We start from the raw sequence: 21,941 nt of genomic DNA, 5'->3' as shown, positions 1-21,941 counted from the left end.
CCAAGCATTTATCTAACTTACTCCAGTTCTCCTGCCAAGAGCACCCAGACCCACGCCCACCAGTCCCTTCAGGTGTGCCTGCTCTGTGCCTCAGGAGCCTGGCCCCTCTAACAAGCTGAAGAGGAAGAGATGTGAGTGGCCTTCAATTTAGGAGTCTCATCTGAACAGGTTCACCCCAACTGTTCATTTTAAGAGATCAGATCATAAGTGTCCACTATGTGAAAAAAAAACAGTAATCCAGTTTTAACCAGCACCACATGTCAAAAGCTGGGCCAAACCCATTTGAGCCTACTTGAGTTGGTTAAAATGGAATCAAGTTTATATGAACAGTATAACAATGATTCCAATAGTTTGAAACTGTTTTTGATCCAGTTTGAGCAACACTGAGCCAATATAATGTTGAACCCACCGAAATGAGATTGAGCCAATCAATTCCTTTTCAGCCAGTTTGAATGGGGTTAGCCTGGTTCAAACTAATCCCTTGAAAGGGGATTTGGGGGCCTTAGTTTCCCAGATGTCATTTCTTTATTAAAAAAGAAAATCAGGGGTAGGAAAGGTTTTAAAATTATTTATCTCTGAAGATTGATTTATCTTACTCCCACAAATATTCATAAAAATTAATTACCAGCTTACTGAAATAATTAATAAAATTCACACATTTTATTGTAACTCTAGCAAGAGCAGGAAACACCCTTTGGCTGAAGAAAGATCCTATGGTGTTGCTGTAGGACCTCAGAAAGGAGTGGCCCAAGGTTCTCTGAAGCCATCCAGACAATCCAAAGTTGACTCAACGCTGAATGCTTAAATCCAGTATTACCCCCCTCAAAAAAAGACAGGAGAATCGAGGGAAATGAAGAGTCTGATAAAGGAGTAACAGGCTAAATTTGGATGCAATTATATCCACCCTAATCAAAATTATTAGATCATAATGACCAGCTCAAAGTGAGCTGCATGACACATTTCAATCTATTAATTCAACAAACAGTGTCACAGGGGAGGCCATTAGGGATGGCCTACAGTTCCCTAATCAATGGAACCACGCCCCTGTAAATATGGGCTTACAAAGTGCACAAACAACCAAATGCCTGAGCACCTTTGCTTGTTTTTACCTTGAAGGTGTGCTTTCTACACAAGCTTTTTTACAGGAGGAAACCAAAAGTAAAAATACCATTTGCTTTGAGATAAAAATGCAACTGTTCTCTAAGAGAAAATTCAAGGTCACTTACCAGCCACAAAACTTGGAAATGATGCCACCTTCTTTGTCTGTTAGGAAATATGAAAAAAAAGAAAGAAAAGAAAAGAAACACATGACAGTTGTAAGTAGATGGCCTGAGAGATCTAGGCAATGATGAGTACCATATATGAAAAGCTAACCCTCAATGAGCATCTGATGTTTCCAAAAAGTCAGCTCCATAAAGCAAACCAACATCATTCAGGCACCATGGTGTTTAGGCAGGACACATGGAATCCATTCCCATGGGAAAACCTGAGGTACTAAAGGCCATCATCTAAAACTTAGGGACTCTCAGATTAGCATGTCACTGCTAGAAGGGAGCCTAGAGTCCGTATAGCCAATGGTTCTTCAACTGGTGGGCATGAGAATTACCAGGGCTCATATTTAAAAGCAAGATAAAGGAGACTGGACACCACTCTATGGATGGCCAGACCTATTTCATCAAAGCTAGAAAATCTCATCTAAACAATGTCATCCAGAAAAGGGAAATTGCTTGCATAAGGCCTCATTTTAACAACATCCATCAAGGCAGTATTAGTTTGTATAGGATTGTTTTTTAAAACCGTGCTGTTGGTTTGGAACAATGGTTCTCAACCAGAATGATATTTGTTCCCAAGGGGACATTTGGCAATGTCTGTAGACATTTTTGGATGTCACAGCTTGGGGAGGAGGTTGTGTGCTACTAGCATCTAGTGGGTAGAGGTCAAGGATGCTTCTAAAAATCCTATAGTAGAAAGGACAGTCCTTCATGACAAAGAATGTTCTGGTCCAACACAGCTGTCAGATAATGGGATAGAACGAGTTTTTGTCAAAGCAGGGAGCACAAATGAACCCTCCACCCCAGCCCCCCCCCCCCCCACACACACAGGTCATTGGAAAACATAAATACACAGTGGTGTGAGCCTGAATTGGCAGGAAAGAACCTTTCCTTTCTTCTACAGGGACACCCATCTTTGCTTAAATGCACTGAATCCCCTTTTCCAAGGCATTGGGTGGGATAAGTACATGGTAGAGAGGGTGAGCAGACCATGATGGCATGGGTAGTTTCAATATTAGGACTTAGACCACAACTCTTATCCTTGGAAACAATTACCTCTGGGATGTTGTTATTGTCCACAGGTCCATTGAGATCAGAGCGCTGCTGCTTCCTTGGCTGCTCCAAGCCATTGCAAACCTAGAAACCCAGAAGTTAAAGATGAAGATGGTGCTTTTATATGTTAGAGAAGTGAACCAAGATACAATCTAATACAATTCTGTGAAATGCATGTGTATGTAAGTATGTGTGTGTATATACATGTGTGTGCACACATACAGTTTAAACTTTTCTACAATTAACATGTATTCTATTGTATTTATAAAATGTTTTGAATCATATTTTCTCTTTTTTTACCGTCACCACACAGGATTATTACAATATTATTGACTACACATCTATGCTGTACTTTTCATCTCTGTGACTTATTTTAAAACTGGATGTTTGTGCCCCTTAATCGCCTTCCCCTATTGTGCCCATTCCCCAACTCATTACCCTCTGGAAACCACCAGTTCGTTCTCTGTACTTATGACTCTGTTTCTGTTTTTTGTTGGTTTGCCCAGTCTTTCAGATTCCACATATAAGTGAAACTATATGGTATTTGTCTTTCTCTACCTGGTTTATTTCACTTAGCATAATACCTTCCAGGTCCATCCATGTTGTTATAAATGGCAAGATCTCATTCATTTTAATGGCTGAGCAATATTCCATTGTATTTATATACACATCTTCTTTACCCATTTATCTATTGATGGGCACTTGGGCTGCTTCCATATTTTGACTATTGTAAATAATGCTACAATAAACATGGGGGTGTATATATCGTTTTGAGTTAGTGTTTTTCTTTTCTTTGGATAAATTCCACCAGCAGTGGAATTACTGAATTGTAGGGTAGTTCTATTTTTAATTTTTTGAGGAACCTCCATACTGTCTTCCACAGTGGTTGCTCCAACTTACATTTCCACCAGCAGTACAAAATAATTTCCTTTTCTCCACATCCTCACTAATACTTGCTATTTTTTCTTTTTTTTTCTTTTAGCTATTCTGACATATATGAGGTGATACCCCATTATAGTTTTGATTTGCATTTCCCTAACACTGAGTGATGTTGAACGTCTTTTCATGGGTGTGTTGGTCGTCTGTATGTCTTCTTTGAAAAAGTATTCATGTCTCCGCTCATTTTTTAATGGGTTTTTGTATTGGGATTGAGTTGCATAAATATTAACTTCTAATTGGACATATCATTTGTAAACATCTTCTGCTCTTCAGTGGTTGTCTCTTGTTTTGTTGATGGTTTCTTTGCTATGCAAAAGCTTTTTATTTTAATGAAGTCCCAAGTTTATTTTTGCTTTTGTTTCCCTTGCCTCAGAAGACATATCTAGAAAAATGTTGATATAGACAATGCCAGAGAAAGTAGTGCCTTGGTTATCTCTTCGAGGATTTTCATGGTTTCAGATCTCACATTTAAATCTTAAATTCATTTGGAGTTTGTTTATGGTATAAGAAAATTTCCAGTTTCACTCATCTGCATGTAGCCAGCTGTCCAGGTTTCCCAGCACCATTACTGGGAGACCATCTTTCTCCTGCTGTGTATTCTTGCCTCCTATGTTGAGGTTATTTGACCATATATGTGTGGGTTTATTTCTTGACTTTCTATTCTGCTTCATTGATCTGCTGTGTCTATTTCTGTGTCAGTACCATACTGTTTTGATTACTAGCACCTTGTAGTATATCCTGAAACCTGGGATTGTGATACTTTTAAGCTTCATTCTTCTTTCTCAACATTGCTTTGGCTATTTGGGGCCTTTTGTGTTTATGTACAAATTTTAGAATTATCTGTTCTAGTTCTATGAAAAATGCTATTGGTATTTTGAGTGGGATTGCACCGAATCTGTAGATTGCTTTGTGTAGGATGGGCATTTTAACAATGTTAATTTCCATTCTATGAGCATGATATGCCTTTCTATTTGTTTTTGTCTTCCTCATATTTTGAATCAGGTTTTCTAATTTTATTATTTATTAAAATTGTGGTAATATACACATAACATTAAATTTGCCATCTTACCCACTTTAAGTATATGGTTCGGTGGCATTAAGGACATTAACATTGTGCAAGTATCACCACCATCCATTTTCAGAATTCTTTTCATCTTGCATATCTGAAACTATGTATGCATTAAATACAGATTCTCACATTACCCACTCTCCCTCCAGTCCCTGGTGGTCTCTATCAATTTAACTACTCCAGGTGGAATCTTACAGGATTTCTCTTTCAGTGACTTGTTTATTTCACTCAGCATCATGTTTTCATGGGGTTCCCTCATGTTGTAACATTTGTCATAATTTCCTGCTTTTTTAAGGCTGAATAATATTCCACCATTTATATATACTGCATTTTATTTATCCATTCATCTGTCGATGGACACTGGGTTGCTTCCTCTTTTTGGCTATTGTGAATAATGCTGCTCTGAACATGGGTGCGAGAACTCTTAGAGTTCTTGTTTAAATTCTCTGGGTATACACCTTTAAGTGAAATTGCAGGATTACACTGTGATTTTATTTTTAATTTTTTTAGGAGCCCACATAGTGTTTTCCATAGCAACTATACCATTTTACATTCCCAACAATAGTGTCCAAGAGTTAAAATCATACTTCTCAAAAACCCAAATTCTTAATTTAATGCAAATTCTAAACTCTAAAATCTAAATTCTTTAATTACTGCAAAGTAATCAATCTACTACTAGAAAAAACAAAATGCCCCAAGCCTATGTCAAAAGTCTTCTCTTAAAGAGAGCATCCAACCAGAATTTCAATTAACAAAATTTAAAGTTTAGGTATCTCTATTTAGTGCCTTGTACCATCCAGAAGATAAGTGGCCAGATCCATTGTACCAAAATCACTGTCCAGACCACAAAGGAAGGTTTTAGTAAGCCATCACGTGAAGTTCCAGAACTTTCTGGAAATAAATTGTCAAGCATTAACAATATAATGATGATGATGATACAATGACATTAATAAGTCATACTTATAAATAAGTAAATTTATATTTACATTATAAATATAAATATATACTATACTCATGCTTATTTAGAAAATAACTATGTTATACTATTCCTACACTTGCTTTACAATTGACAGGACTGAGGTTCTCACTCACTCACTGAGTGAGTGTTGGCACTAAGGGCTAGGTGCCCACAGGTCTAGGTGGCATAGCACAATGTCACTGTTGGTCTTCTTCCCTGTCTAGACTGTCACTGTTGTGTTCCTTAATGTCATTCAATCTGTCTGGGAGGGCTAAAGAAAAATGAAGAAGTAAAAAAGAAAAAGAAAAATGAAGAGACATGGGCTCACCCTCCTGGCACTGACGGCACCAAGCAGCTCAAGGGTTCCTAGTTGAGGGCCCACCACTATGTTTCAGCAGCAGTGGGACAGGGACAGTAGGGAGGACAAGAATGTCTCAGTTGGGAGGTGGGAAAAGTGGGGCTGGACTTCAAGCATGGGGAAGATTTTGCACAGAGGAAGAAAGTAGGGCATCACCATATTCTGAAAGAAAATCAGAACTCAAGCTACAGGAAGAAACGAGGCTTTCCAAGAATGAAGGGGAAGCAGAGGTTCAGCTGGGGCCCAGAAGATATTAAATAGGGATCCCTGGGTGGCGCAGGGGTTTGGCGCCTGCCTTTGGCCCAGGGCGCGATCCTGGAGACCTGGGATCGAATCCCACATCAGGCTCCCGGTGCATGGAGCCTGCTTCTCCCTCTGCCTGTGTCTCTGCCTCTCTCCTCTCTCTGTGACTATCATAAGTAAATAAAAATTAAAAAAAAATTTTAAAAAAAGAAGATATTAAATATCTGGTTGGTCCTTGCTTCCTTTGCTGGAAGCCCAAAGAACCATCCTTACCCCAAGCCCCATGAGCTCTCAGATAATGCACATGGGCCCTGGCTTCACCTGGCTGCCCTAGTACGTCCTAAGGTAGGGCTCTGGGGCTTGGGCAAGTCTGAGATCACTGGCATGCTCCTCTGCCCTTCCTAGCCCTTCTTCTGGGAGCTGAACCCATCCTTCCCTAGATGAGAGAGCTGTGATCCACCCAGGGTCTCCACCTCAGTAGACCCCATGCTGACCAAGCCAAACTGACAGTACCCCTTCCTATAGGGCCAAGCCTGATTTGGGGACTACTCTTTCCAGGTTCCTACTGGAGCCAGGTTTGTATCCCAAAGTCAGAGTTAATTCTTCCCTCTGCCTCACTGGTTCTGCACCTCCCTTTGTTGCCAAGGTATGCCAGGCAAAATCTCCCAAAGGGTACAGTGGGAGCTCTCACCTGAAATGCTATTCCCATCCACCTTAAGTAAAACTCAAATTTGCAACACCCTCCCAGAAAACTTTGTTGTCTTGTACCCCTAGCTATTTCAAGGTCCACTTATAGCACATCTGTGTTTTCCCTTTTGTTTGAAAGATCTCTAACCTGGTGACTTTCCCTAGGCTGCGTTCACAGATTTCATTTCCTAAAGGTGCTGCATTGCCTTACTAGAAGCTAAATGGACATTTCAAAAACCCCTAAGGAAACAAAACAAACAACTGACAAGCGAAAATAGGCCAACCACACCTCGTGTACACTGAATATGTCCCCATCAATTTCATATATTGAAACTTAACCTCCAAGGAGATGGGGCCTTTGGGATATAACTGGGATTAGATGAGCTTGTAAGGATGCAGCCCTCATGAATAGGATTACTGTTCTTACAAAAGAGACCCCAGAGAGCTCCCTCACCCCTTCCACCATGTGAGGACACAGCGAGAAGACTCTGGCTATGAACCAGGCAGTGGCCCCCACCAGACACCAGATCTGCTGGCAACTTGATCTGGACTGCTTGCCTCCACAACTGTGAGAAATAAATGTCTGTTGTTTATAAGCCACCCAGTCTATGGTATTTTTGTAATAGCAGCCCAAATGGACTAAGATAACACTGCTTCTACAAACATTACAGCTTGGGATGGGATCTAAATTTTCTGCCATGGATATAGGGTAACAGACTGTTGTCAGGGTGCCAGATCCATTATGGAAAAAGGCAATGTCAGGACTGCTGCTTGTCTTACACTGGGTGGCTTTGGCAAATGGAAGAGGTGACCCTCTGCGGGCGCAGCCCCCATGGGATTAGGGCTTGGTCGGGGGGCATAGGCTGGATGCTGCACCCCCCCATCTGTCCTTAACACCAGGCACAGGGCTATAGCATGTGGTGACCATGGGCAATACAGGGTCTCAGATTCACTTATGATGGCAATTCCCTGCCCCCCCAAAGCCCAAACCTTTCCTCTGTGTCAGCATTTTCTCCACTCATCACCATGACAACCACATCTCCTAATAAACTGCCAGGGTTGTTTTCAGAGAGGTGGCCTGGGAGAGCCCATCTGGCGCTCTAATTTTCATCTTGAGGGCAAGGCGGGGGTTGCGCTTGGCAGCATGGGGTGCAGCATCTGAAATTAGCATCGTAGAGGCCCACGTGGATTTGGGGCTCCCGGCATCTGAGATGAAGATGCTATTTAATCCTTTTGTGAACTCCCCAAAGTACAGCAGCTAGCCAGCCCTCAAAAAGAGATGCCAGCCAGAGACACCTCAGTTCTTCATGGCCAACAGGGAAGCAGGGCCATGTCCCTCACCAGGTGAGAGCAGTGGGGTGTTCTTGTTGCCATGGGCTAGAAGCCTTGCCAACCATTCACTGAGAGAAGGATGGTAAGTGGAACATGTGAAGTAAAATCTGGCGATATGGTATGTGGTGGGACCCCCTCCCCAGAGCTTTGAGAGCACAGAACATGAATGTGTGGCACAGACAAGTTCATGACATGCCAGGACCAGAGACAGCTGCTCAGGGCAGGGATGATTTGCCTGCAATAAAAATATATTAATTCGAATAAATTGTTCTAATAAGTATCTTGGCTCCAGTTGGTGCAACTAAAACTAGGACTTTTTTCAAGTGCCAATTCTGATTTTGTCTGCTTGATTAAACAGAAAATACAGCAATGTCACCCACATGGCTTGACGTGAAACAACAGCAAACAAGTATACCCACACTCATGCCATCTGTAATAAAAACCAAACATTCCCAAGCAGTCTCCTGAATGACAAGCATATTAGTGACACATGGAGGGACAGAGTGTCAGCTCAAAGCCAGGCAAGCCACAACCTTCCCACAAAACTGTGCTGTCTCCCCTCCCACATGACTCCTTGTTAGAGAAAATAAGCTTATGAATGACTCAGGAGGTGGCAGCCTTCTCTGGAATTCACTTCATGCTCCCTGTTTCCAAAGGCATTGGCCACCCAGCAAAGATGCCTTCCTCTGTCCCATTCAGCAGGGGTCAGCCAGGACCTGCTGCATGTCGGGTGCTCAGAGGTGGCTGATCTGAGAGCATCAGCCACCACGGTCCACATGAAGGTCTAACTTTGCACCTGAACAGATTTCACGAGCCCTTCTCCTGACAGGCAGATGGCTCAGAAAAATGACAATATTGTTCTTTTCCTTCCATTCCTCTTATGATTCTGATCACTCCCATGACATTTGTCTAGAGAAGAATGAGTGCCTGGATGGAGTATTTATTCTTATAACAGTCAGCCCCATGGGGGTGATCGTATCTTTTTGAAGCCAATCTGCAGCTTAAAAGAATTATGCCAAGGTCCATTAGGAAAACCAGCCAGTAGGTCTATCTTTTAACATCTCCAAGTGGACCTGGGAACAGGAGGAGGAATGAGAGTCTCTCCCCACTCGCCCTCCACCCACCCCCAACTAGATATTTTATGGAATATACCTATACTAAAATAAATTATGCATCATCTGTCCAAAGTTCAAGCTTAACTGAGTGTCTGATTATTTACTAGATATGCCAGCCCTACCTGGGGCCTGGCAGGCTGCCACCTCCACCAACCCCCACCTGGCACACTCAGGGCCTGGTCTTGTTCTCTATACCTGGTCTGCTAAAACTTCTACTGATCACCAGGACCACCTCGCATGTCCTTGACTCTGTGCTTCACTGGTGCCTGGGGTGCTTAGCCCAGCATTTCAAAGTAGAAGCAAATTACTCCTTCATGAAGCACTGTCCAAAGGCTATGTCCATACAGCCAGTCCCAAGCAAGCACCAGCTAGGTATCCTGCATGGTGCCGAGTGCCTCACATTGAGGATCAGAAGACAAATGCAATGAAGATCTTGACCTGAGGTAGCTCCCCATCCAGCATGGCACAGCTCAGTAGTCCTGCTAGCTACAGACCCTCTGTGGGGCAAGCCAGACATTGAACAAATGCACAAATGAACAACAGAAGTTCCTGTGTGATCTGGCCTGAAAGGCTAAAGGGGGAGTCCAAAGGCTGAACCATCAAAGCCTTGGGGGCTATTAAATCTTTTTCATTTGGGTGCAACCAGGACCCTGGTGCATTATTGGTGGAAACGTAAAATGTTGAGCTGTTGTAGAAAACAGTATGAATCCTCAGAAAGGTGCACACTGAATGCCTATATGATCCAGGAATTCCACTCCCAAAAGAGCAGAAAACAGCGATCTACACAAAATCTCGTACCCAAAAATTCAGGGCAGCATTACTCACAACAGTCAGAAGGCAGAAACAATGTGAATGTCTGTCCACAAATGAATGGATAAACAAATATGGTATATCCCTTCAATGGAATATCACTGAATCATAGAAAGGAACGAGTTCCTGACATATGCTATATAACATGAAGGAACCCTGAAAACAACATGCTCAGTGAAAGAAGCCAGACACACAAGGTCACATACTGTATGCTTCCACTTAGATGGAAGTGTCTAGAAACAGGCAAATCTATATATGGAGAAAGTAGATTTATCATTGGCAGAGGCTGTGTGTGTGGGGGGAATGCATAGTGACTGTTTAATAAGTATGGGCTCTCCTTTTAGGGTGATGAGAATGTCCTGGCCAAATAGTGGTGATTGCACAACACTGCACTAAATGCCACCAAACCATACCCTTTAAAATGATCAAAATAGTAAATTTTATGTGTGTATCAGTACAATTTAAAAATAATGTGGATGGGGCTCCTGGGTGGCTCAGTGGGTTAAGTGTCTGACTCTTGACTCTGGCTTGGGTCGATGATCTCAGAGTACTGGGATCAAGCTCTGTGTTGGGCTTTGCACTCAGCAGGGAGTCTGCTTAGGGATTTCTCTCCCTCTTTCTTTGCCCTTCCCCTGGCGTGCTCTCTCTCTCTCTCTCTCTCTCTCTCTAAATCTTTAAAAATTATTTTTAAATATTGTAGAAAGGAAAACTAACCAGAGCCCTTTAAGGATCAAAGATGTACCATCCCTGCCTGTGTTATTCACTTTAGTTTAGCTGAAGGTCACCCACCAGCTTGTGCAGGACTGACTCTCTCCTTGGATACGAAGGCCAAAAGAAGGAGGTGAGCTGTCCAGATGTCACAGAGACTCATCTCTCCTGGTCACCTGCCTCACATACCGGGTCACATTTGGACTCATTTGTGGAAAGGAAGGCGCAAAGTGTGCTATGGAACTTGGGAATCTTCCATTTGGTTTCATTCAATTCTCAAAGGAGAAAACCTACACCACCCCTTTCTAAAACTGTGGCTGGGGGGCCATCGGGGTTGCTTCTCCCATAGGTTCTACAAGCTGGCTGGAAACACTGGTGTTATCTTCCCATCCTGCTAATTTAAAGGTGGGAAGCCCTGTGTGAGCAATTTAATGACAGCAGTCCTCCAGGACAGAAGAATAGTTCTCTTGGCCCTTCTGGCAGGTGCTTGCATTCTCCCAAAAAACTGAAGCTTCTTCCCATACCCAGTCAAGAGCCCCATGCTCCCATTCTGCAAAAGCTAGCTTGACATCTGAGGAAGGAAACAAAGGTGCATAAGTCAAAAGGAAATCAAATGAGCAATACTAAGTCAATGTTGGAATTCTATATTGGACTTCTACTCATCTAAACAGACCACTGTTCCCAACATGGAACTGCCATGACTACGTTCCTCTCACACCAGGACTTCTATGTTTCAGTCATTATTATTAGTCCTAAGTAATAAACGACTAGGCCTGCAAACACTAACAGACTAAAACAAAGTCTTATGATTCATAATTTGAAAAATAAGTTTAACCAGCTAATTTGGAAAGAGTATTCCAATGACCCAGTTAGCTTCTACTAAATCTACCTGCTCAACTTCTGTGATTATACAACATAGAATATTCGGTTTTCCTAACACTGAGGATAAGGAGGGAGAAGAGAGCTAGCTGTTATTCTTTTTAAGATTTTTGTTTATTTATTTGAGAGAGAGAGAGAGAGAGAGAGAGAAGGAGAGATTGTGCAAAAGTAGGGAGAAGGGCAGAGGGACAAGCAGACTCCTCACTGAGCAAGGAGCCTGACACGGGGCTTGATCTCAAGACCCCAAGATTGTGACCTGAGCTGAAATCAAGAGTCAGATGTTCATCCACTGAGCCACCCAGATGCCCCAGAACTAGCTGTTATTTTAATGATTTATTTGAATGATATCAACAAAGTAGGACCTCAATTATCTTACTTAAAAATGATCAGACCCACTGCCTTTTGGCCACACATATCATTGTCCACAGGCCCAAATGAATGAGGTCAGTTCATCTTGACTGTGACTACACCAAACTGGTTTTGATTGACCCAAAATGTGTGTGTGTGTGTGCGCGTGCGCGCATGTTTGTCTGATACTGGTTACATGGTTTCAGATTGGCTCAACTTAGTTTTAGATGATTCAAATTGGCTCAAGCTAATAAATGAGCCAAGAGCCTTTCTTCCCTTTTCTTTTTTTCTTTTCTTTCTTTCTTTCTTTCTTTCTTTTTCTTTCTTCTTTCTTTCTTTCTTCCTTCTTTCTTTTTTCTTTCCTTCTTTTCTTTTTTTCTTTCCTTCTTTATTTTTTTATTGTGGTAAATATACATAAAATAAAATTTATCATTTCAATCATTTTTAAGTGGACAGTTAAAGTGGCATGAAATGCACTGACACTGTTGTGCAACCATTATCACCACCCATCCACAGAACTTTTCATCTTCTCTAACAGAAACTCCGCACCCATTAAACATGAACTTCCCATTCCCCCTCTCCAGCCTCTGGCAGCCATCATCTCACTCTGTGTCTCTATGAATTTGATTACTCTGGGAATCTCACATACGTGGAATCATACAGGATTTGTCTTTTTTGTGACTGGCTCATTTCACTAAGTGTAGTATCCTCAAGGTCCGTCAATGTTGCAGCAGGTGCAGGATTCCCTTCCCTTTTCTGGCTGAATAATATTCCACTGCATATAAAAGTCTTTTTTTTTTTTTACTTTATAAAAAGATCCCATTTATTTATTTGAGAGATAGAGAGAGTGGGGGGGGGGTTGGAGGGAGGGGGCAGAGGCAGAGGGGGATGGAGACTTCCCCACTGAGCAGGAAGCCTGATGTGGGGCTCAATCCTAAGACCTGGGATCATGATCTGAGCTGAAGGCAGATGCTTAACCAACTGAGCCAACCAGGTGCCCTAAAGTCTTTTCTTTTGTACTTTATCACAACTGTGGTTCTTTGGGTTGTTAATTCATTATGTTTCATTCTTCTTGGCATTTAAAAGAGTTGGAGGGCAGCCTGGGTAGCTCAGCGCCACCTTCTGCTCAGGGACTGATCCTGGGGACCCCGGATCGAGTCCTACGTTGGGCTCCCTACATGGAGCCTGCTTGTCCCTCTGCCTGTGTCTCTCCCTCTCTCTCTCTCTCTCTCTCATGAATAAATAAATATTTTTTTCTTTAAAAAAAAAAACAAGAATAATGAATCCAGTCAATTGAAACCCACTGAATACATATAAAAAAAAGAGAGTTGGAGATTGAATATTAATGAGATATTAGGCAAGAAAAACCTTGGGCAGCAATTTCATGTCACAACATCTCCCATAATTGCAAATTTGCTGCAGCAAAAAGAGCCCTGATCTGCCACTGGTTTTGTTTTCTGGAGCAGGTTTTGAGGACTGATGAGTGGCTAGATCACTCCTCTTCTCTTAAAGATTAACATTCTTATTTCTCAAAGTAACTAATATGCTACCTTTATATACTTGGGTTCCAAGAAGGGATGGAAGGAAGGAGGAAAGGGAGGGAGGAAGGGAGGGAGGGAGGGAGGGGGAGGGGACAGATTATGAGAAGGAGGAGCTTCTATTTTCAATAGACCAGGAAAAAGAGGAAGCAGGGGCACCTGGGTGGTTCAGTCAGTTGAGCATCCAACTCTTGATTTTGGCTCAGGTTGTGATCTCAGGGTTGTGAGTTAAGCCCCACATCAGGCTCCATGCTCTGTGCAGAGTATGCTTAGGATTCTCTCTCTTCCTCTGCCCCTCTGTACCCACCAGCTTTCTTTCTCTAAGGTAAATAAATTGAGAGAGAAGAGAAGAGAGAGAAGAGAATGAAGAGAATGAAGAGAGAGAAGAGAAGAGAAGAGAAGAGAAGAGAAGAGAAGAGAAGAGAAGAGAAGAGAAGAGAAGAGAAGAGAAGAGAAGAGAAGAGAAGGGAAGGGAAGAGAAAAAAAGGAAGTAGCAACAGGAGTGGTCCCAAGATCCCAGAAGCACCCAGGCACCTGGCCTGAGTGTGGCATGGTCCAGGTCTAAGCTTGTCTGATCAAGACAATGGGGCAGGTGAGTCTGTGTCAGTGTACATAATGGTCAAAGACAGCAGACCCAGGGGTGCTGGGAAGGAAAGTTAGGAACAGCTGTCTCCTCTCTGGCACCAAGGGCTGATCTGAAGGGAAGCAAGAGCCTCAAACGCTGGGTGGGGAGTGTTAGGGGTCAGGCTGCATCAGAAATCAGAGTGGGCAAACAGGTCTCAGAGGCAAAATGAGAGGCCACTTGCAAGTGTCCAGGCCAATGAAGAGGAGGGCTGACCAGAGAGGATGAATGAGCAACCTCCCCAAACAGCAACACCCTTCCAACTTTTATAACATGCCCAAGCTTCTCTCCTGAGCAACAACCCCTTATCCAGAGTCAAGTTCAGGTTCACTGACCTGTATGGCCTGTGTGCTCTCACAGCAGGGTAAGGTGGCCAACTCTGGGGACAGATCCTGCAGTGAATCAGCACCCAAGACACTACATGGCCATCTCAGTCAATGTATCTTAAAAGGAGACGGGAACCAGATAGATGCAGGCCTGGACCACATGCTCCCTGTTGAAACCAGAGGAGCCAAACAATGAGATTCTGTAAGCACAGTTCCAAATATCCTTCAGCTCTAACAGTATGGGCCTTGGCTTGGAGAGAGGCCGGCTTCTCTGCTATGAAGGCTGATGGTGGAATGAGCAAACAGACCTGGACCTGACAGGGTCTGGGGAGTCCATCCACATCCCTGGAGGTGCCATGCTGTCCCACACCTTTCTCGAAGTTTCTGAGATGTGCTCAGTCTTCCTGAATTGCCTGTGGTGTTAGCCATATAGGGTTGGGAGATATTCTCTATTTGCCTCCTGTTATCACAGTCCCATGACGCTTTAAGTAATGGATTAGCCTTGGCTGCAATCAAAATGCTTTGGGTTGACAACTCCATGACTGCCACCCCCACACTGTCACACCTTGGGAAAGGGCACCATGTGTGACATCACACATCTCTGAGTCTTGTGTTCAGCAAAGTGGCCTTTCTTCCTGAACAGAAGATGTTTCTAAAAATTCTTCCATGGAGCCTTGCACTTCCTAGGGACTGTCATGTGACTCAGCAGTTTTGTCAGCAGGCTGTGTAGTTGCAAGCCCCTGGAATATGTGAGGGACCGTGGGAGGTGCTGCAGGGGCTGAGGCGGGGAGCTGCCTGGGGGCCAACTCCCTGCCTCAGTCCCCTTCCCACCCACTCCTCCCACTCCCCAGACCTGCTCCAGACATACACACTGCAGGCTACTCAGGTCGATTCAAGATCCACACGTGCTGGGCATCCTCTCCCTGCTGGCACCTCCTCAGGCCCCTCCCTTCTTGTCCTTATAGACACGGCTCATTTACCGCCTTCGGTTCCCAAATGTGAACCTCTGCCCTCATAATCCATCAGAGTTGCAGGGGGCTCCCCAGCATGATCTCTCCTAAGAGGTTCCTCCCTCTTCCAGCCCCCATCACAATGCCAGCCCCCACGCACCTCCACCTTCAGCATCACCTGGTTAGTTTGCTTCCCAAAGCACCACCCCCCCCATGAAGTCCCACAGCTTCTTGGCTTCTCACCTCTGCTGCAGTCAGTCCCTCTCCTAACCACCTGGCCCCATCTGGGCTGGGGAGTCTCTATCTCCCTCTAGAACAAGGCTTGCAATGTGGGCTTATGTCACTTTTAATCTTTGCATCCCCAGTACCTAGCACATCACAGGTGCCAATATGCAAGGGCTTCTGGGGAAGGAATGCAGATGCCAGCAGCCCAGGGAATCTGGGAAGCCTGGCTGGAGACACTTGGCTTTGAAGGAGAGCGGGACTTATGTGCAGATACTCCAGGTTAAGGAGAGTGCCTCAGACAAGCCACTTGGAATTAGTGAGAGATGGTGGTCCAGAGCCCAGCTCATCTGCCCAGAAAGTGGAGTTCTCTGTTAATTTCCTATTAGGAATGTGGTGTGGGAAAATGAGGGCAACCCTTGGAGATGTGTAGGTGTCACTCTGATTTTTGGGTGTCACCCAAAATCAGACTCCAGAGCAGAAAGAAACTGAGGATATCCCCAGGTGGGCATGTGAGAACTGCCTACTCCTGACGTCTCTGTAGGGGACAGGGCCCACCTGAGGAAGGCCTGCAGAGAGGGGAGAGCCCAAAGACACCTTGGAGCTGCCCCTACCTCAGCTGGTACCTCTGTCCTGCCAGGTATTACCCTGACCATATACATATCCCACCTGTCTGCGGTGTCCCTGGCCAGTCCTGGTCCTCCTCCCACCCTGCCTCATAGTGTTGGCTTCAGCCCTCCTGTGATGGCACTCCAGAAGGCAGTGATGCCCACCTGCTCAGAGATGTGCCCAGTCCTGCACAGCTTGGCCCTGGACCCAAACTGTTTGCAGAGCCTCACCCAACTACCTCCCACCATATCCTGAAAGAGGCTCCTCTGGACTTGAAATTATCACTATCACCATGCAGGGGGGTGCTCCACACCCCTCATATCCACTGCAGACTCTGATCCATACCAACTCTGCTCCCTGCAGCCCCAGGGTATACATAGTTGGTGCATGTAATGTGTCCAGAATGTTCCAGAACTGGGAGCTAGGGCAGCAGGATGAGGTCCAGGCTTCCTGGCTCTGGCATCTGCTCTCTTTATCACTGCACCTTACTCTGTCATCAAGGGCTAGAGGCGGGAACGTTTCTTTCTAGATTATTGCTAGTGGAAGGGCTCTACACAATTTTCTTGGACAATAAAACAGTATTTTAGAGACCCTGGCTTTAACGAGATTTTAAAATCACCTAAGCAATCCCAGATTCCTGCTAAATAAGCTGCTCTGTGACAACAACAGCCACCTCTGGTCACATGTCCTCAAGAGGCTTCATAAAAATCAAATAAGGCCATTGTGCTGACTTAACAAATAGGCCCAGAGATATCAAGTTTGGAAACCTAAACAGATCAACGCCAAGACCATACCAGCCTGTTATTTGTTTCTCAGGGTGGCCCCAGGAACTAGTTATGGCAGGTGCCACAGCTACCCATCATCCAGAGGAGCAGAGGAGGCTGGAGAGGGGCACAGGAGCCCCCAGGACTCTCCCATGCCACTTCCCCATGTGCACAAGAAAGATAGGACCCTATGCTATGGGTGGGAAGAGGAGCAGGGGTGCCTTCAGAATCAGGGGGCAGGGCTGTGGGAAGAAAGAGGCCACCTACACTACATAGAAGCACAGGGCGTGAGGGAGGACCTTCCCCGACTGGGCCATGCCTTTGTCTCCCCAAGAATTCCTGCCCTCAGAGCCTGCCCCCAGATTTTCTCCAGCTCTGTTTCACTTATGGCAAGCTTTGGACGGAATGCTCCCTCCAGGGCACAGTGCAATCACCAGATCCCTTTGCGCACCTGCTGCCCCACAGCATGCCAAGAGAGGTTACCCGGGAGCCAATAATCCTGGGATACCCCTTTCAGCCCCTCAGGGCATGGTACCCTTTAATGCAAAACAGGTTGCCCATCCCAACTTCCTATGCCCTATGCCGCTGAACAGGGCACGCATGAGAAGCACCAGCCCAGAGGAAGTGCCCACAGCACCACTGTCCACCCTACCCCCAGGCAGGCTGAGGTCACCCATGTACTTAGCATCTTCCCTCTGTATTTGGTGCCAGCATTCCTACCACAATCTCAAAAAGTCCTTCAGAAAGCCAGCCTCAACTGAATGCCAAAGCACAGCAAAGCCATCCCCACAGGAGCAATGATAAACACTTGTACATCTGATGTGGTCTCGAAGCTCTGCATCACGCCTCAATTTAACTGTTGTATTAAGCTGGCTATGATGTATTGATTTTCCTTTTTTCCTATTGTCAGAGGGTTCTTTTCAGAAAGCGCTGGCTGGACCAGCGATAAACAGAAATCTTGAAAATCCCCAAAAATTCAAACATGCATTTAGAGTGCAATCCCAGCATGCAAGGCGATTCTGGGCAGTTGCCACAGAAATCAAACCCTTTGAACTAGATGGTCATTGAAGTCCTGATATGCACCCAGCCCACAGAGGACAAAGAACAGGACAGGGAATGCCTGCAGCTCAAGACATCTCTCAGAGCCCAAAGGAGGAAGTCTATTAAGGGGGGAGTCTCAGGCACAGAGCAGATATTTTCAGAGTACCTCTTCTCTAGCTAGATGTCCCAAGGTAACACATGAAAAAGATGGGATTCCAAAAGAATCAGTCCAAATCGAACCAGTCCTCATCAAACCCAGATGCACTGCGCATCACCCAGAGACTGCAAGAACCGTCACTTTAGATTAGTTTAGATTAGATTAGTTCCAGAGTTCAGGTTAGATTAGGTTTAGACGGAATGCTCCAAATGAGGCAGCTGAGGCTTACGTGGGAAAAGCACCACACCCGTGGTCACACAGCTTGAAGATCTGAAGATCCACAGATCTGAAGATCTATGGAACTATGATCTTTGGTGCCAAACAAATATGCTCTTATAGGAGCATGGAGGAGCAGCCCCAGGAAGAGCACTGATCAGCAAGCCCCTCTTCATAGGCAGTGTGTGGATGCCTTGCCAAATTCCCAAAGCTCATTCCTGAGTTGTGAGACCAGAGTCCTCCCTCTACTCAACAGAGAAAGGTGCAGAAATGGCAATTTAGTCTGGTTATTCAATACTAACTAGGCTGGATGCAGCTCACATATTCTTTAATCATTATTTCATAATTATATATATATATAATATATATATAAATATATCAATATTTCATATCAACCTGGATAAAACAAGCTGGATAAAATTAAGGAAAGTAGTTCACAGATAATCTCTATTTGACTACTTTGATCTGTAGCCTGAGACCTCATGAAGCCAGGATGTTAGGACAATTTTACAGACCAGAGGTTTTGAGGACTCTGGGCACCTCACTGGTATCATGACACACATATCATGAACCATGGAGCACATCAGGCCTTGCAACTACCCAGTAAATAAGGACACAATGGGAGAGATACTGCTGTCGGGGAGGAATACTGCCCAATTCATCTACACTGCCTCATTCTCCAGCAGGCGGACTCAAACACCCCTGCCACAGAAGTCAGCATTAGCTCTTCTAGAAAGAAGCCCTTCAAGAGCTGCATGGTGCAGTGGTGAGAGGCATGAATCTTGGTGCAACACAGACTGTTTACACCTTGAGCTGTGTGACCATGGGTGTGGTGCTTTTCCCACGTAAGCCTCAACCGTCTCATCTGTAAAATGGGAATAATCCTAGTTCCTATCTCTTCCAACTGTTCTAGGATTCACTTAGATTGGACACAGGAAGCCCTGGGCACAGTGCTGGCTTGCGACCACCAAACAGCAGCCTCACCTCCACCATCACCTGGGATTTCCCACAAATAGCAAAGCAAGAAACATGAACTCCTCAGAAGCCAAGGGTCCCTATGGCAACAGAGGTGAAACCTTTTCCATCATCAGCATTTTGGGTTGATGTTGAACCATCCTGGAATAGAGCCATGAAGGGAGAGATCTAGGGAAGTCTGGCTCCCCGTTCCCTAGGATGGGCAACTATGGTCAGTATTTTCCTGACAGGCTCTGCATGGAGAGAAAAGGGTCTAATAATCAAGTTTTTTTGGGAAACACTGGCCAAGCAGGGCTGGAGGTATCTTGATTAGCACTGAGTCTGGGACTTCGCACAGCACACATACAATCAAGGAGCAAATCTCTGAGATGGGAAACCTCTGCAGTAAAGTTTCTCAAACTCATCTGTCAACCAGATGCAGTCAATGCTCCTTGTCTGTGAGAGTTATATTCCATAAGCCTTCTGTGAACTCCCCGTGTGTGAGTACTGACCCACCTCCTAGGAGAAAGAACCCGGATGTGGTTCCTGTAAAATCTGTGGTCATCATTTTTGTCGATCAATCAATACATAACCGTGTTTTATGTGTTTCTATTTAGACACCTTATTTAGTGTGTATTCCCACAAATAATCATATCTAGTATTTCTTTATAATAAAACAAGTTGATAGGAGTCATTTCCCTGACCTTGGATAATGAGACCATAAATTTCTTTTGCTCTCAGCCTCATCACAGTGCCTTCCTTATGCTCTTTTGATTAGTGGGTCATCTCACGAATTCACAAAGTTAGCCCCTTTCCCAATGCTTCCTCATATACTATACATATTACTTTAGCACTTTGCAGAGCAACCTTGTGTACAGATTGGCAAATTCTCTCTTCCTCTTTCTGGCTGTGCCATATTGTTGATTCATGGCCAACAGCTCCATAACAGCTCACACCTACAGAAAATATCTAACACAACATATCCATAATGCACATCACAGCTTTCTCATGCTTAGAAACATCAGACAGCACACCACCACTGCACTTGGGGGTCATTTTACCATCCCACAAAAAAGCACAAAAATGCAAAAAAAAAAAAAAGGTCACAAAAAAGATGATGAAAAGGACACCTGTTTGCAGTGTGAGAGCTGCAACAAGAAGGCAGAGTGTCTCTTTGTTCAAACTCAGCTGGGATCACGCACGTTTTTCTGCCTCTCTGTGCATGGCCCACAAATGCTTGCAAAGGTGCCACAAGTATTGATTTTAAGCTTACCCATAAATGTCAGTGAGTAGGCTGATTCACAGATAATGGAATCCATGAATGACTAGGACCAGCCAGGCTGTGTTTACAGAACACATCTAACAGGATGCTTTGGGAAATGCTCTCAGGTAGTTTGCCTCTTTGATTTGAAAATTCAGTGACAGAATCAGGCACTACCAGATAGCAAGATTTGGGGATTTTTTTTGCTTCTGTTTTCCAAATTCCCCTCAACAAACATGCACTGCTTTGAAATAGTTCTTTCTTCTCTAGGAACACTCAACACAAATCTCTGTTCCCCGCAATTCCATTCTGTCTTGAAAACAACTTGAGCCTATCTCCTTTGTGTTCTCTCACATCCTGCCCTCCCCATCCCACCTCCACCTCCTAGTGCAGACCTCTTGGTCTCACTAGGATCACACAGGTGAGAGGTCCACCTGCAAACTGGAGCCTTTTCCAAAGGAGACACACCAAAGGAAACATCTGTAGCAACTAAGTAGCATCTGGAGCATACAAAGTGCTCCTAGGAAATAGAAAAGCATTCAGATACCACAAGATAAACAGCACACATCAAGCAATTCATAGAAAAGGAGAAACAAGTAGGCAACATAAACTTGGGGAGATGTTCAACATTCATGTCCACTATGGGAATTTATTTTCACATAATAAACCAGAAGAAGGGAAAATTGTACAGAGATGTCTATGGCAGTTTGACTGGTAAAAGACAATGCCACCTTCAACCGGCAGGCTCAGTGGCAGGGTATGTGGGGATGAATGAATTAGATGTCACGTGGCCTGAATGGAACATTCAAAGGTCAGTAAAAATGATTCCAAAAACTACATGGCAACACAGAGAAACATTTGCAAAATGTCATGTTCTAAAAGGTGGATGGCAAAATTACATCTGGACTTCAATGACAGCCACATACATTATTCATGTTCAATGCTAGAGTCTGAAGAGGAACACAGAAAAACCAAGAGCTCATCTGTTAGGGCAGTAGGAGCCATGGTGGATACTTTCTCCATATTCCCATTTCTAATTCCATTGTAATACTGTTGTCCATGCAAGGACAAAATAAAATGCTAGGCAATACTGTTCAAAGAGGCCATGACGTAACTTCTCCAGCTTTAAAATGAGTGTCAGAGGGATGCCCGGGTGGCTCAGTGGTTGAGCGTCGGCCTTTGGCTCAGGTTGTGATCCTCAGGGTCCTGGGATCGAGTCCCATATCGGGCTCCCTGCATGGAGCCTGCTTCTCCCTCTGCCTGTCTCTCCCTCTCTCTCTCTTTCTCTCTCTCTCTCTCTGTGTCTCTTGTGAATAAATAAATAAAATCTTAAAAAAAAAAAAAAAAGATCCTATCACAGTGGCTCTTTTGGTCCAATTTCAAAGGGTTCCTCATCTGGAGAATGGGTCACTTGGATTTTTGAGATGTAAAGACCTGAGTCACATTCATTCAGACAGGGCACAGCACCTCAGGAGTCCTCGGGCCCCGTTTTCATCCGCGACCCTTATTGG

The 21,941-nt window shown here is 44.4% G+C and overlaps 1 protein-coding gene across 3 annotated transcripts in view; it reads right to left on the bottom strand.

Annotated features, from left to right (window-relative positions):
• Positions 1–21,941, bottom strand: part of APBA2 (amyloid beta precursor protein binding family A member 2) — a 246,621-nt gene that overhangs the window by 37,616 nt on the left and 187,064 nt on the right. For all 3 annotated transcript variants that reach the window (XM_072737070.1, XM_072737071.1, XM_072737067.1), the window contains 2 exons: positions 2,328–2,408; positions 1,227–1,263 (listed from right to left, as the gene is read on the bottom strand). In XM_072737070.1, the coding sequence (XP_072593171.1) occupies positions 1,227–1,263; positions 2,328–2,408 (118 nt within the window). The remainder of the gene's footprint in view (positions 1–1,226; positions 1,264–2,327; positions 2,409–21,941) is intronic.

The sequence above is a fragment of the Vulpes vulpes genome, chromosome 14 (assembly GCF_048418805.1).
Source record: "Vulpes vulpes isolate BD-2025 chromosome 14, VulVul3, whole genome shotgun sequence".
In the NCBI taxonomy this organism is placed as follows: domain Eukaryota; kingdom Metazoa; phylum Chordata; class Mammalia; order Carnivora; family Canidae; genus Vulpes; species Vulpes vulpes.
This window is presented reverse-complemented; position numbering and strand designations above follow the sequence as displayed.